Source organism: Leptopilina boulardi, unplaced genomic scaffold, assembly GCF_019393585.1.
Source record: "Leptopilina boulardi isolate dan_hultmark-lab unplaced genomic scaffold, ZJU_Lbou_2.1 LbouV2_224, whole genome shotgun sequence".
Classification (NCBI taxonomy): Eukaryota; Metazoa; Arthropoda; class Insecta; order Hymenoptera; family Figitidae; genus Leptopilina; species Leptopilina boulardi.
Genome location: NW_026137779.1, coordinates 3,450,646 through 3,466,644, shown reverse-complemented (window position 1 = coordinate 3,466,644; position 15,999 = coordinate 3,450,646). Strand labels below are relative to the sequence as shown.

At 30.6% G+C, this 15,999-nt stretch overlaps 1 protein-coding gene across 12 annotated transcripts in view; it reads left to right on the top strand.

The window, feature by feature from the left end:
• Nucleotides 1-15,999, top strand: part of LOC127279858 (1-phosphatidylinositol 4,5-bisphosphate phosphodiesterase gamma-1) — a 449,077-nt gene that overhangs the window by 25,952 nt on the left and 407,126 nt on the right. For all 12 annotated transcript variants that reach the window (XR_007842717.1, XR_007842720.1, XR_007842718.1 and 9 more), the window contains 2 exons: nt 426-575; nt 670-808. Coding sequence is in view for 8 of the 12 variants with exons in the window: in XM_051302488.1 (XP_051158445.1) it covers nt 426-575; nt 670-808 (289 nt within the window). In the remaining 4 variants the exon portion in view is untranslated. The remainder of the gene's footprint in view (nt 1-425; nt 576-669; nt 809-15,999) is intronic.

Here is a 15,999-nt window from a genome sequence, read left to right as displayed (position 1 = left end):
TTTAACTAGGTAATTATTTATTTATATAAAAATAAGAATTTTATAATTTTAATGTTTTTTTAAAAAAAGTTGTATATAGTTGGTGAGTGATTAATTTGTTTTAATATTGTTTAATAAAGTGGCCTGATGATGGTGTAAAACCAAGACACCGAAACGTTGCCAAACAAGTGATTTGGTGTTTCATTTCTCACTTCCAATAATCGAAAAGAACTCATTTTCTAATACAAAATAATGGAAGGAAAAAATATTTAATATTAATTATATCTTTTTATTTTCAATTTTTATTTACATTATGATTTAATTTTAGTTAAAATAAAATATGCTTTATAAATTATTTTCCTTTAATAATACTTATTTTGCAATTACTTGAATTAAGTTGAGACGTTAACAAAAATATTTAATATGAATTTTCTGTTTATTTTTAGTTGAAATAAGAGAAATTAAGGAAATTAGAGTTGGCAGTAATACTAAAGACTTTGAAAAATTGTCTGAAGATACGAAAAGAAAAGAAAATTTAAAATGTTTTAGTATTTATTATGGTTCTGAATTCCGATTAAAAACTCTGTCATTAATGGGTGAGTTATTGAACAAAGTAAATTTTACATCATTTTTAAACAATTTATTCATATTTCTAAAAATGTATAATAATTATTTATTGTATATTTTTAGCTCTGAGTGAAAAAGAATGTGAATTATGGGTAAAAGGTTTAACACATTTGGTACAGGATACAATAAATGCTCCGTATCCTTTACAAGTAGAAAGATGGCTTAGAAAAGAGTTTTATACAATGGAGAATACTCGAGAAATGTAAGTTTTTTAAAATTTTATTATTACATACCTCTATTTTTATTTACTTATTATTATAATATTTATAAATATAAATATATATGGGACGTTTCACGTCAACCGGCCCAGAGCTCTGTCCAAAAATCTACTAAACGAAAATTGACTTATTATGGCTTAAAATAACCGTTAGCTCATACTCTTTCAAATAAAAAGTGGCGAATTCAAAAATTCAACATGGCGTCCTTACTGTGACAACTTTTTCCAATTTTTTTACTGACTCAGCAAACAAATGTATTAATTATCTTGAAAAAATCATTGCTATTAGTTAGAGAATAGGTCACTCTTATGTTTTTGGGGTCGCCGAAAATGAATCTGAAGTCAGATTAAAAAAATTTTCAAAATTCAAAATGGCGGATCCAATATGGCAGACAGGTTATTAAAAACTTAATGGATTCGCTTGAAACTTGTTACTCGGGGGTTTTTGGGGTCGCTGATTACGAATCTGAAGTCAGATTTCGAAAATTAAAAATGGCGGATTCAATATGGCGGACATTTTTTTAAAAAATTCAATGGATTTGCTTAAATCTTGTTATTCGGGGGTTTTTGGGGTCGCTGATTACGAATCTGAAGTCAGATTTTGAAAATTCAAAAAAGCAGATCCAATATGGCCGATATATTTTTGAAAAATTCAATGGATTTGCTTGAAACTTGTTACTCGGGGGTTTTTGGGGTCGCTGATTACGAATCTGAAGTCAGAGTTTGAAAATTCAAAATAGCAGATCCAATATGGCCGATATTTAATTAATTTGATACTTCTAACTCAGGAGTTTTTAAAATGGCTGTTTATAAATCTGTAGTAAATATTAAGGTTTTACTGTTGGGGTTAAGGTTCTCATTAAATGTAAAAAAAGAGTTGAATTTCAACTCTCTTGGGGACGCTATAAAAGTACACCCTTATGGAATTAAAGCAAAAGGATAGTTAATAATTTACGAATTAATTTCATTACTAGGGCGTTAGTTTTAAGGACCCGGTAAGAAGCGAATAATTGAAAAGAATTCAGAGTTCCAATTCTTTTGAATTAGTGAATTTACGTTTTTATTCAATTCCTCGATAAAGCAAAAAAAAAGTAGAAAAATCTATTCTTCTTAATTGACTTGGTCAAAATTTATACTCTAAATTATACATATAACCTGACGCAGTCAATTGTAAAATATAGAAATTCCTCATTTATTCTCCACATTTTCTATTCCTCTAAATGTGCTCCAAATGTCCTGAGCTATAGTCAATTTATAGAAATAACCACATGTACTTCACTTTTCAAATTTCTTATTCCTTTCATGGAAATTTTGAAGCTGGCGATTGAAAGGAATAGACATTTAGAATTTACTCTTCAAACATTTAATTTTTTTCTATTCGCTGCCAAAAAGTATGAAAATTAAGAACTTTGCGCATTTAGAAAAATAGAAAGTTTGAATTCTTTTCTATTGACTTATCTGTACTGGGAATAGAAAAGAATTCATTTTTTTGATATTTAGATGTTCACTGGGGAATTGGGTGAAAACGTAAATACGCCTATTCAGAATAATTGAAAATGATCAAGTTTTGCTTAATATATGCAAAATTTCAATCTTTCTCTATTTCTCGCTTCTTACCGAGGAGTTAATATAATTATTAACTCTCTTTTTGAGTTGATTTTTAACTTGAAAAATTTAACTTCCAACTATTATTGTTAATTTTATAAGTTGCAAAATTACGAAAAAATTGCAATTTTTTCGTGGAATTAGAAATAGTTTGTAAATAACAATAATTAAAATAAGAATTTTATTAAAGTCCGTATTTCTTATTATACTTAATTCGGTAAGTTGCAAAACTAGGGAAACATTGCATTTTTTGGTGGAATTAGAAAAAATTTTGTAAATAACAATAATAAATTGTTTAAACAGTAGTTAAAATTATGAATTTTCAAAATCTGACTTCAGATTCGTAATCAGCGACCCCAAAAACCCCCGAATAACAAGTTTTAAGCATATCCATTGAATTTTTTTAAAATATGTCCGCCATATTGAATCCGCCACTTTGAATTTTCGAAATCTGACTTCAGATTCGTAATCAGCGACCCCAAAAACCCCCGAGTAACAAGTTTCAAGCGAATCCATTAAGTTTTTAAAAACCTGTCTGCCATATTGGATCCGCCATTTTGAATTTTGAAAATTTTTTTATTCTGAATTCAGATTCATTTTCGGCGACCCCAAAAACATAAGAGTGACCTATTCTCTAACTAATAGCAATGATTTTTTCAAGATAACACAGCCCCACAAAAAAAAAAAGTGTCATGTACTTTTGACCGGAATACCCTAACCCTATGTATTTTGACGCGCTGAACACGAATCCGAAGTCCGTTTTGCTCCATCACGTCAGGATTTTTTTCTAACCTCAAAAAACATGTCGGATTTTGAGAAGTAGGCGATTTTTTTAAAAATTGATGTATTAACTTCAAACTTGGTATCTGGGGGTTTTTTGTGTCGCTGATTACGAATCTGAAGTTAGATTTTCAAAATTCAAAATGGCGGATCCAATATGGCGGACGAATTTTGAAAAAATTTTAAGATTTACTTCAAACTTGGTATCTGGGGGTTTTTTGGGTCGCTGATTACGAATATGATGTCAGATTTGAAAAATTCAAAATGGCATATCCAACATGGACTTCTATCGGACATATTAGATACGCCATTATCTGTATCTGGGGGTTTTTGGGTCGCTGATTACGAATATTTTGCGGAAAAACAAAACATACGTGTCAAATTGTTTTTAAAAAACTACAAAACTGCCAAGTTTCAGAAAAATCGTCGTATGGCACTTCCCTAGTGTTACTTGTCAGCAACTTAGAAAACCTGTAGATACCAAATTTCATAATAATCTGACAATTTTTTAAAAACAATTCCTTAATATTGAATCAGACATGTCGAATTTCGGAAATCTGACATCAGATTCGTAATCAGCGACCCAAAAAACCCCTAGATACCAAGTTTGAAGTAAATCTTAAAATTTTTTCAAAATTCGTCCGCCATATTGGATCCGCCATTTTGGATTTTGAAAATCTAACTTCAGATTCGTAATCAGCGACACAAAAAACCCCCAGATACCAAGTTTGAAGTTAATACATCAATTTTTAAAAAAATCGCCTACTTCACAAAATCCGACATGTTTTTTGAGGTTAGAAAAAAATCCTGACGTGATGGAGCAAAACGGACTTCGGATTCGTGTTCAGCGCGTCAAAATACATAGGGTTAGGGTATTCCGGTCAAAAGTACATGACACTTTTTTTTTTTGTGGGGCTGTGTTATAATTAATACATTTGTTTGCTGAGTCAGTAAAAAAATTTGAAAACGTTGTCACAGTAAGGACGCCATTTTGAATTTTTGAATTCGCCACTTTTTATTTGAAAGAGTATGAGCTGACGTTTATTTTAAGCCATAATAAGTCAATTTTCGTTCAGTAGATTTTTGGACAGAGCTCTGGGCCGGTTGACGTGAAACGTCTCATATAAATATATTACTTTTGATCAATATCGGATATTCTAATAATAAATTCAACTCAAATGTATAAAATCTTATTTCAAACAAGAAAAGAAAAAGAATTTTTACATTTTAAAATGATACCAAAAAAAGTATTTTAATTAATCGAAAAATTCACTAAATTTATTATTGACCATAATTAAAGTAATTACTACATAAACCGTATTTAAACATGAATTGATGAAAAAGCATTTGAAAGAGCGGTTCCGGGGCAATAAGAAATATAATATATATTATGGCCCCGGAACCGCTCTTTCAAATGCTGCATCAAAAAAATCTGTAAATTAAAAAAATAAACAAATTGCAGACAATTATTTAATAAAAAACATTAATTTTCAAGGTTATTTTTACTTTATAATATTTTTGGATAATGTGCCATTATAAAATATCTTGTCCAGATACAAATATCGCGTCAAATATTTCTTACCTTTGATATGGTGACCTAGATTTTAAAAAAACTCAAAATAGAGCAACAATATTGTCGATTCATCTAATCTAAAATGATCTTATACCGAAGTCTCTTAGTACGAGTGTTAGTACTTAAGTCGCAAGACCCATTGCACCTAACCCCGGTAAGCTTGAGACAGTCTCCCTCCCTAGAGTCCTGTCCTATTCTAAAAGTCCAGAAGCTCTTCTACAGAGAGGTTGCGAATCCAATCTGGATCTACAAAAGCCTAACCCCAGCATTGATGTCTCACTGCAGCATAACCTGGACAGTGACATAAAATATGAGTCGAAGATTCCTCTTCTGCATCACACAATTTGCACCTAGGTGAGACGTTTCTACCTATTTTGTGCTGATGATAGCTTAGGAGGCTATGTCCTGTGAGCAACCTAACCACTGCTCAGACTCTGATCTTGTTGAGTTTCAGAAGGGACTCGGCAAAGCTTCTGTTGAGTTTTAATCTCAACAGAACCTTGGCCTGTCCACCTACAGTAGTCTCCACCTATTCTCCCTGATGACATCCCCTAGACCATCTTTCTATAGCCCCTTTCACCGAGCGTAGCATAATGCCTACTGCCGGTTTCAGACCTACCATAGTCATCTCAGACCCTCTACAGGCTAAGATATCCGCTTCTTCATTTCCTCTGATTCCTGAGTGTCATGGTAACCAAATCAATGAGAGGTTATTTTTCAAACCTATTCCCTGAAGTCTGGGAAGTTAACTTCCAGAAGATGCCTCAGACACTCAGCCCTGTCACCTAGCCAGAATGTTATTTATTAATTCTATAGAAAATAGTTAAAGTACTTATGAACACTTCAAAATTTTTAATCTTAGGTAAAAATATATTCCAGAACTGAACTTCATCAAAATTTTAGAACACTTACATATCATTGTTCCGGTATAGTTCTAGATATGCGATAGAACATTAGTTACAAAAAATTTGTGGCTGTAGTGTTATAAAAATGTTATGTAACACTGTTGCAAAGTTGTTCACATTTTTAGGTACAAATGTCATCCAGAACTAATCTGCTAGAAAATTTTAGAACAGCCACATAACATTTTTCAGACACAGTTCTCGAACTACGTTGGAACGTCAGTTACAGATCATTTGTGATGATTGTGTTACAGAAAAGTTACAGAAAAGTTACATTACATTGTTGCAGAACTTTAAAGTTATCATAATATAGAACAGATCGGTAACTCCCTTGTAACAATGTTATAGAAATCTGTTACAATGACAGGCTTCGCACTCTTCGACTAAAAGCTACTATTTGCTACTTTTTTGATGGTTGGCTACTTTTTTCAACCTTAGGCTACTAAAAGCTACTTTTTCACTATTTAGACAACTTTTTGTTACTTTTTTGCTGACTAATGAGTTCAAAACCTGTATATGGTTTTAAGTAATTTTAAATAGCACACAAAAATTGGATCTATAAAGTGCTGAATATCTTGCAGTTACTTTAACCCATTTAAATTTATGAAAAACTGTGAAAAATTGGTATTAAATCAGTTCTTTAAATTTCAAATATGCCTAAATAAATATTAATTAAAAACTTAAAGATTTTAAAATTGTCTAGAAATTAGAAGAAAATAAAAAAACTAGATAAAAATAAATATCTAAATAAAAATAAACTATATAAATAAAAAAACTAGAAATTAAGAAAATAGAGTGATTTATCCCCACCACCGAAATATATGTATATAGATAACCGGCTATTTTTTACAGTTTTACATAAATGTTAATGCGCTAGGTTAAAGTAACCGCAAGATATTTAGCACCTTATAGATCTAATTTTTGTGTCTTTTTTGTGTGCTGTTTAAACTTACTTACTTTCACAGACCAACTTTGAAAACATATTTTATCTATTATTTTCATTTTTTCACTTAATTAACAAACCCCCACAAAAAAAATTTTGTCCGGCAAAATAGACTAGTCATTCTTACGTATTTTGGTTCACTGAATCCGAATCCGGGGTCAGAATTTAAAAGTTGGTTCTTATTTTTAAGATAAACTCAAAAAACTGCTTAAAAAAGAAAAAAAATCAAAAAGTGAAAAAAATTTTGTATGACACTGCGATAGTGTAATTCCATGTATTTTTAGCCACTGATTCCGAATCCAAAGTTACAATTGTTAGATTTGCTGAAATGTTTTGAGATAATTGCAAAAAACTCAATAAACAAAAATTCAAAAAAACTCAAAATCAGTTTTTTGGCATTATCTCGAAAATTTAAGCTTATCTCTCAATTCTGACTTCGAATTCGAATTCAGTGGAAAAAAGTACAATGTACATGGAAATACAATATCGTAGTGTTTCGGCAAAAAATTATCTTTGTCGACAGGAAAAACAAAGTGTTATTTTAACACCAGAATTGGTGTTAAAATAACACGCAACAAATTTTATTCTAAATCTGGGTTAAATCTTATGGGTTTTAGCATTGGAGAAAATTACCCGCAACAAAAATAACACCAGCTTTTTTCTGTGTCCCGAATTCAGGATTTTTATCAGATTTTTGCGATTATCTCTAAGAACTAAGACGTAACAATGACTACTCTATTTCGCCGGACAAAATTAATTTTTTTTCTGAGGCTGTGTAGTCAATAAAAGATAATAAATTAATTAATTCTGAACAAGAGACAGTAAAATACATTGTACATTTTAAAAGAGTTGTCAATATTTTTAATAATCTTTCTAATTGCTGAAAAAGTGAGTTTTCCATATCTTCTCCATTTTAAACTCATATTTCAAGATAAATAATAAAAATTTTGACTTAATTGTGTTTATTTCGTTGTCTAAATATCATCCAGAATCATTTCGGAAAGTATCTATTTTTTTAAAAAAATTATGCCTTAACGACTTTTGATATAAAATATAATGGATTGAGCCAAAAATTTGTAATTACCTCTTTTGCCATTTAAATGTTCGAAAATTCTTTACTTTTATGGTATAATTTTAATTTTTTATACCCTAAAAACAAAGTATTATGCAAATTATTATGTAAATTAAGTGTTGAAATTTAATTTTTTTAAATTAAATACAATTTAATATATAAACTACACATATTATTAATTTTTTCCGTAGGCTACTTTTTTCTACTTTTTTTACTTTTCAGTCTACTTTTTGCTACTATTTTTTTACTGACTAATGAGTGCGAAGCCTGCAATGAGGTTATATAACAGATTTATAACTAGCTTGTAACAAATGTTCTAAAAAACTGTGTCCTCACTGTTATATAACATTTATAGATGTTTTTGCTGGGTAGTTTCAAAAAAATTTTAAACTCATTGTTTCTATTCGAAAATCGTTACTCGGGGGTTTTCGGGGTCGCTGATTACGAATCTGAGGACGATTTTCTAAAATTCAAAATCGTAATAGATTTTTATATTTAGTACGTTCTTTAGCCGTCAAATTGATTAAACGTTAACAAACGCTAAAAAAGAAAGTAATAAAAAAATGCAATAGTACATTGCGTAACAAGTGTGAACTAGCGGCCTTTTTAGAACGAGCCCTAAGTTTTTGTAACGAGTAGTAAGTGATAGCGCCTGGGGCCTCACTTACGACTCGTTACAAAAATGTATCTCGAGTTTCAAAATGCCGCCACAAGAGTTGCGCACAATACTTTTCATAACAAAATCATAAAAAGGCGTTGATACTTAGATTCATAATAATTATAAAAACTTTTCACAAAAATTACATACGAGATGGATAACAGAACCACTTTCCAGTATGCACAAGAATTTGGTCGCGCGGGGGGGTTGGGGGGTTTTTGCCCCCCGACGGGGTCTAGGTTACTGCACTTCGTAAAAAAAACTTATTTTTAAACGAATATATGCAAAATAAGTGCTATTACTTTTTTAAGATTTGATCTAATATTCATTGACATGAAATTCACACTGATGTCAATAACCTAGATTCATACAGTATTTCGTAAATGTGTTTTATTTAAGGAAATTTTAATTTTGTTGGGTAACTTCGAACATGGGACGAATATGTAACGTAGTTGAAATAAATCGTAATTAGTGTTATTATTCTGACAGCATAATTCAAAAAGCCCTTTCGATGACTTGAAAATTCATATGTACCATTAATTGATTTTAATTTATTTTTTGTAAAAAAAATTATAAAAAATAGTTACGAGTCTTGGAATTGTTTATTATTAAAACAAAAATACTTTAATAATATAATAATCCTAAATATTTTTGAATTACGCAAAAAATTATAAAGTGTACGAAGTTGCCCGCCCTTGGAGACTGACTCCGGACACTTGTTTTTTACTTTAAAGAAGAGAATGGAGAGAAATAAAAATATTTTAATTCAACATATCTATACACAAGCCAACTTAAAGATTGTACATCACAAACGTCATGTCCCGAGATATTTTTTCATAAAAAATATTAATGAAAAATATCAAAAACCGTCCAAAGTTACCAGCTTTGATGGTATCTTTTATTTCCACGCGATGAGAGTTGGAGAACGTTTAATCATTTTGACGGCTAAAGAACGTAACGTAGTCCTTTCTAAAAAAATACATGACATAAAAACGTCGAATAGATATATCGAAAACACTCGAAAAATCGAACTTTTAATTAAAAGCATTGCACTGAGAGACCATTAGCATCGTAGCCGACTTTCGACAGGCGGCTGCGGAGCATTCTGTTGGTAAGCTACGAGACTATACGATTGGGCTGCTGCGGTACATTTTTGGGCGCGTGTCTGCCAAAAAGTTGTACAGCTACAAACCAAAGCTGGCGTCCGTCAACTTCGGTGAGCTACTCACCAACATTTTGGACAGTCACGCTCCCAAAATTGTACCGCCGCACACCAAACCCATAGTGGCGCTGCTGTCACTTACCTTGTTCCGCTGCAGTCCAAAAGGTCTCTCAGTGTGGGAATGTAAAATCTCAATAGAAGAGCGAAACATATCTCTAGATTAGAACTGTATAGGTGGACCTGAAGTTGATTTCGTCAAAAATAAGCGTTAATATTTAAATTTTATATTATACTGCTCATTTCATTTAAATTGTCATATTCAGCTTCCAGAAAAGTTGAATTGGAAAATTTTGATTTTAAGGTTGAAACTAATTTTTTTATACAGTTTAACATGTTAAATTAACAAAATAAATATTGGTCACAAAATTAAAGTCATATATTTCTTATGGCAGAAGGTTTTTTTTGGAAGAAATCGTCATATCTTATAAAAAAAATTTTCTGTCAATTTTTGATAAAATAATAATACTAAATATAATTTGATTTGACTGGTGATAAATATACTGAAGTTTTTAGGGTCGCTGAATCCGAATTTGAAGTCAGATTTAAAATATTCAAAATGGCCGATCTAAAATGTCGACTATGAAAATTTAGAAGTTGATTCGATTTGCTTGGAACTCGTTACATAGGGGTTTTTTGGGTTGCTAATTACAAATATGACGTCAGATTTTCAAAATTTAAAATGGTGGATCCAATATGGCGACCCAATATGGCGGATAATTTCAAGACTGATGCGATTCGGTCGAAATTTGTTTCTCGGGGGTTTTCGGGGTCGCTGAATTCGAATTTGATGACAGACGAACCCAAAAATCTTAAATACGATGAAATCAAATTCTTTTGAAAGCTCTGTTTGGAACCTTATTAGGCCTATAAGTGATTTTTAACTGGACTGCGAAGAGGTTAAAAATTATATAGGCAAAATGCAAAATTTATGTCCTTAAACATTATGAATATAAAACAAATAAACATCTATTCATTTCGCGGAAAGAATTAAAATAAAAATTTTTTGGGGGTAAGTTATAACCCCATTTTATGGAAAAAATTAGGGGGGAGGGTTGCGTGTACGGGTCATGTAGTACACGATTTATGCTATAATTTCAAACTTTTTTGAAGTTTTTACCACGTCAGGTTAAAGAGAAAAATCATATTAAACACCCATAAAAACATGTTTCTTGGGGGTTTTTACCCCCAATTTTTTCAAAATCCTGACATGCTAGGCAATTTTAAGATCCGGGATCGTGTTCAGCGCCCAAAAATACATTAGAAACCATTCTGATATCAAGATAAAAGAAAAAAGTTTTATTTTGTAGGCCTCTGTGATTTATTACGTTTACTGAAGCCATATATACAAATTTGCATTACACTTATGACCATTACACTGTTGATATTTTGCTCGTTTTTCGCTTATAAAATGAAAACGGTTATACTTATATCGACGGGGTTGGTCTCATTCGAAAGAGAATCCAAAAATACATTAAATTCCATACCGATATAAAATTCAAAATATTTTCTAACCATTTTCAAGGCGTTACACTGTTGACAGAAATTCAATTACGAAAGTGTTACTGCTTTTTCTGCCTCCATGACAAACGAGCAGATTTATACTTATATCGTTTTCGTTTTTTTCACACACTTCGTTGTTGTGTTCTGCTGCTTATGCAGCATTGACATTGAAAATGTCTCCGGGGACGCATTACACTTATGACATTTTGCCTGCTTTTTGTTATGCCAATGTTATGAAAATGACTTTTATGTCCTTGTAAGTAGAAAAACTATTGAAAATTATTGCTTTTGACCATATAAACAAATTAATTTCAACTAAGGTTATATCAAATAATTTTTTTTGGCAAGGGACACGAATATGACAATTTAAATGAAATGAGCCATACATAAATCTTATTTATCAAAAACACAAACATTGAAAATGTTTAAATTGCATATATGCAAAAAATGAATCATTACAACACTATTTTACACAAAGCGGAAATAAATTTCGAATCGCTTTTAAGTTTTTTATTATGCTTTTAGATTAGTGAACAGCTGTTACGTTGTGGAAATGAACCTAACCTATTCAGTTAAAGCCACTTGATTGGTCGCAATAATTAGGGCGCGATAATTTAAAAATATATAATACATCTTAATAACATTTACGTAATATAATATATTATTTTCCTTTGTTATTAATAAATAATTTATGTAAAAGAAAAATAAACATATTTAGAATTGTAGGTAGCGAAAAATATTATTTTTAAACAAATTTTTTGATATTTTTTAAAATTTTGATTTACAGAATGTAATTTTTTAAATTAACCATTTCAGTGACTACTTTAAGAAACTGAAAAATTTCTTTTCACTAACTTTACATTATACTTTACAATTTATCAGAAATTTAAATTATTTAAAAATAAAAAAGCAGAAAGTGATTAGTGCAAGAGAGATTGTAACGTAAATCACTCTCTCTTATTTCACATTCATAAATTTTTTCTTTACATTTCGAACCGAAATGGAACATAAAAAAGAGCAAGAAGAAATTAAATTATTTTTTAAAATGAAAAAAATAAAATGGAAATTGAAAAAGGAACAGAAGCAACGAAGACGACCGCTTGCGACAGTCAGAGGCGCTAGTAAATATAAAAATCGAATACGATATATGTTCTTTAACATTTGTAATCAGACAAATTGGATCCGCCATTTTGCATTTTTGAAAACCGAACTCAGATTCATAATAATCAGCGACCCAGAAAACCCCCGATTAACAATTATGGAGTGGATTCAATGAGTTTTAAAATTTTTTGAAACAGATGCAAATTTGTTTTTAAAAAATAAACTTTAATCGACAATATTGTTGCCTCATTTTGATTTTTTTAAAATCTAGACCATCAAATTAAAGGTCAGACATTTTTGACGTGATACTTGTACCTGGGCATAATATTTTAAAATGGCACATTATCCAAAAATTTTATAAATTAAAAAAAGAACCTTGAAAAGGGGCGGTTTAGATTCTGCACATTTGGATTGTATACAGGGGAAATGTATACGACTAATCCTACACAGTGGGACTGTATACAATCTATTTTACTGAAATAATGCTTTAAAACTTTATACAGTTGAACTGTATACAGTTGAATCCTATGCACTGGAATTATTTTTTAGGATTCAATTCACGCAGTGAACCAAAACGGAACCTTTATGGTTTCACTCATGTCCATCCACAAAATCCTGTCCCCCCTCTAATCAAGTCATTTTAACCCATTGGGCTTCAAAAATAGTATAGATACGTATTTTTGCGAGTAGATTGAAGGAAAATTATAGCAAACCCGATTGGAATTGAATTTAATATACACTACCGTTGGAAATTGTCGGTACGACTAACGTTCGAGGTGTGGACATTCGGCGCTGACTTTAAAGCAAGATATTTCAAGTTAGAAAAAAGTTAGAGACTTCTAACTTAGAAAGGTTAGAAAGCTGATAAAATTCTGCTTCAGAATGTATATCAAGAAAATTTGTTTCTTTTTTTTGTATTTATAACACCGAAAAGATTTCAAGCAAAAATTATGCAATTTTCGTACTGTCGTACTAATGTTTTTGCCTTCCGGCATAATCTAGAATAATGTATGTAAAAATTTGAAAATTTTACATCATAATCTTTAAGATCTCAGCTTTAATTTGAATTTTTGAAACTTAAAAAATGTTTTGTGGTTCCTGAAATATGTTAAAAAAGGTCCGAGCATGTTTTTCTACAAATCAGCCGTCGATCATCCCTTTTTGCCGCCTCGCTGCTGGCTTGTAAAAGAACATGCTCGAACATTTTTTAACATATTTCAGGAACTACAAAACATTTCTTAAGTTTCAAAAATGAAAATTAAAGCTGAGATCTTAAAGATTATGTTGTAAAATTGTCAAATTTTTCCATACGTTATTCTAGATTATGACGGAAGTCAAAAACATTAGTACGACAGTACGAAAATTGCATAATTTTTGCTTGAAATCTTTTCGGTGTTATTAATACAAAAAAAAAGAAAAAAAATTTTCTTGATATACATTCAGAAGCAGAATTTTATCAGCTTTCTAACCATCTAACAATAAGTTAGAAATCTTTAACTTTTTCTAAATTAAAATATCTTTCTTTAAAGTCAGCACCGAATTTCCACTCCTCGCAGGTTAGTCGTACCGCCATTTTTCGACAGTAGTGTAGTTATAGTACAAAAACTCGAAATTTCGGAAAAAAATGTTTCCCCCCCTTAAATTTCACAGTTTTGGAGCTATGATGCTCAAATTTGGTATACATACGTGTTTTTGCGAGTAGATTAAATGAAATTTATAGCAAACCCGATTGAAATTGAATTTAATATAGTTACAGTACAAAAACTCGAAATTTCGGAAAAATGCGTTTCTCCCATGCACTTTTACAGTTTTGGAGCTAGGATGTTCAAATTTGGTATACATACGTTATTTTGCAAGTAGATTAAAGGAAAATTATAGAGAACCCGATTGAAATTGAATTGAATATAGTTATATTCCAAAAACTCGAAATTTCTGAAAAAAGCGTGTTCCCGCGTCTTAAGTTTTAAAGTTTTGGAGCTAAGAAGCTGTAACTTGGTACACATATTTAATTTCATGAAAAATATACATTTAATTCTATACTGTTGAACTCTATACAAATTAACTTAATGAAATTTTAATATTCAGGGCCGGTCCTAGCCTCTTTTGCGCCCTTGGGCAAAAAACCTCTGGCGCCCCTTGTAAGGGAAGGAAATTGCTAAAAGTAAAAGAATATTGGTTACTAAGTCCAAAATTTATTGCCCCAAAGTAAAATAAATAATCATACAAACATTAATTTAGACATAATTTACTTCAAAAGAAAACAAACAACAAATAATAAACATCTTATATATACATATTTTAAAACTTTCCCTTTCTACCTTTCTTGTCAGAAAAGTCTAGTATTAATTTAGAAAAATCTATACTTTCAGCGATATCGTTTTCGATTGAAAGTGTTGCTAGACTGGTTAATCTGTTTTGAGTCATCGTCGATCTCAAATACGTCTTGATAAGTTTTAGTTTCGAAAAACTACGTTCACCGCTAGCGACAGTTACAGGAATGGTCAATAAAATTCGCAATGCTATCCACACATTTGGATATAAATCCTGTAACTTATGTTTCTTAATAAAATTTAAAACATTAATAGGAGCACCTTTAACTTCAAGTGTAAGGAATGATTTAATACTAATTAGTTCATCGCACAGTAAAGAAGCTTCAATATCAGATTTACGATTAACAGTAAGTTTAATTTGTAAATCCGCACAGCATTTGAGTAGTTCTTCCCTTCGTGGTAAATTATTTAAATTGTATAAAAAACCCCAGGTTTCCGATAAATCGTTTAAATGTTCAAATCGTTCTTTGAGCGACGTTAAAGCTGTATCCAATAAAGGATTAAAGAACTGTTTTTCAAATTTTTTCTCTGGAGATTGTACAGCCTCATCTATTGTTCTTTCATCAAATTGACGTTTCACACGTTTTACTTTTTTTGTTGTTGTGAATAAGGCAGTCCAACTTGTGACGTAGCGTGACGTCATTTTTCAAAATAGCGGCTTGTCCGAAGACAGACAAACGTGTATTCTAATAATATTTGCTATGGTCTTCTCGATTTAACAAATAAATAAATTTCAAAAAATGCCAAAAAAGTGTTACAATGTCGAAAATCTTGAACCAGAAGTGAAAGAAAGATACAAGGAAAAAATTAAGTGCATTAATAATATTAATCCATATGATTTAGCAGCTAAAGACTGTGATTTAGACGTTGTAGAAGTGCCGGTTCTGCATTATTTGGATATTGTAAACTATTTTATTTATAGTAAATCTTTTTACACCTCAGAGGAGTTGAAAGCTTACAAAAGCTTAGCTGCATTTGAATATTATGAAGCTGGCTTCGTGCAGAAATTAAAATTTAAAAAAGTAAACAACAACTTTGTTGTCAAAGGCGAGGTTAGTATTTTATTTTTTATTTTCTCTTCTTTTTTCATTAATGCAATTTGAATATTAAAAATATTAATATTACTGCGTTAAGTATTTTTAAATAATTTAATTTATTTGACGAGGAAATTAGATTTGAAATTATTCTGAACTTTTTTTAAATTGGACCTGGAAAAATTGGGAAAATTGGGAAAATGTCTGGCATTTCAAATTCAGATTTTTGTAGAAGCCCTGCAATAAGCTATTATACAAAACATCACTATTTAAATTTTTTTTTTTAAGATAATTTTTAAATATTTATTATTGAAATTTTTAGGTTAAGCATTCTCAGAGTATGAATGAGAGTAATTTGAAAGCATGGCTCATTAACGCGCAAAATGGGAGCATTCTTAGTGCACATTGTAATTGCATGGCTGGATTAGGGGAAGTATGCAGTCATGTTGCTGCAAT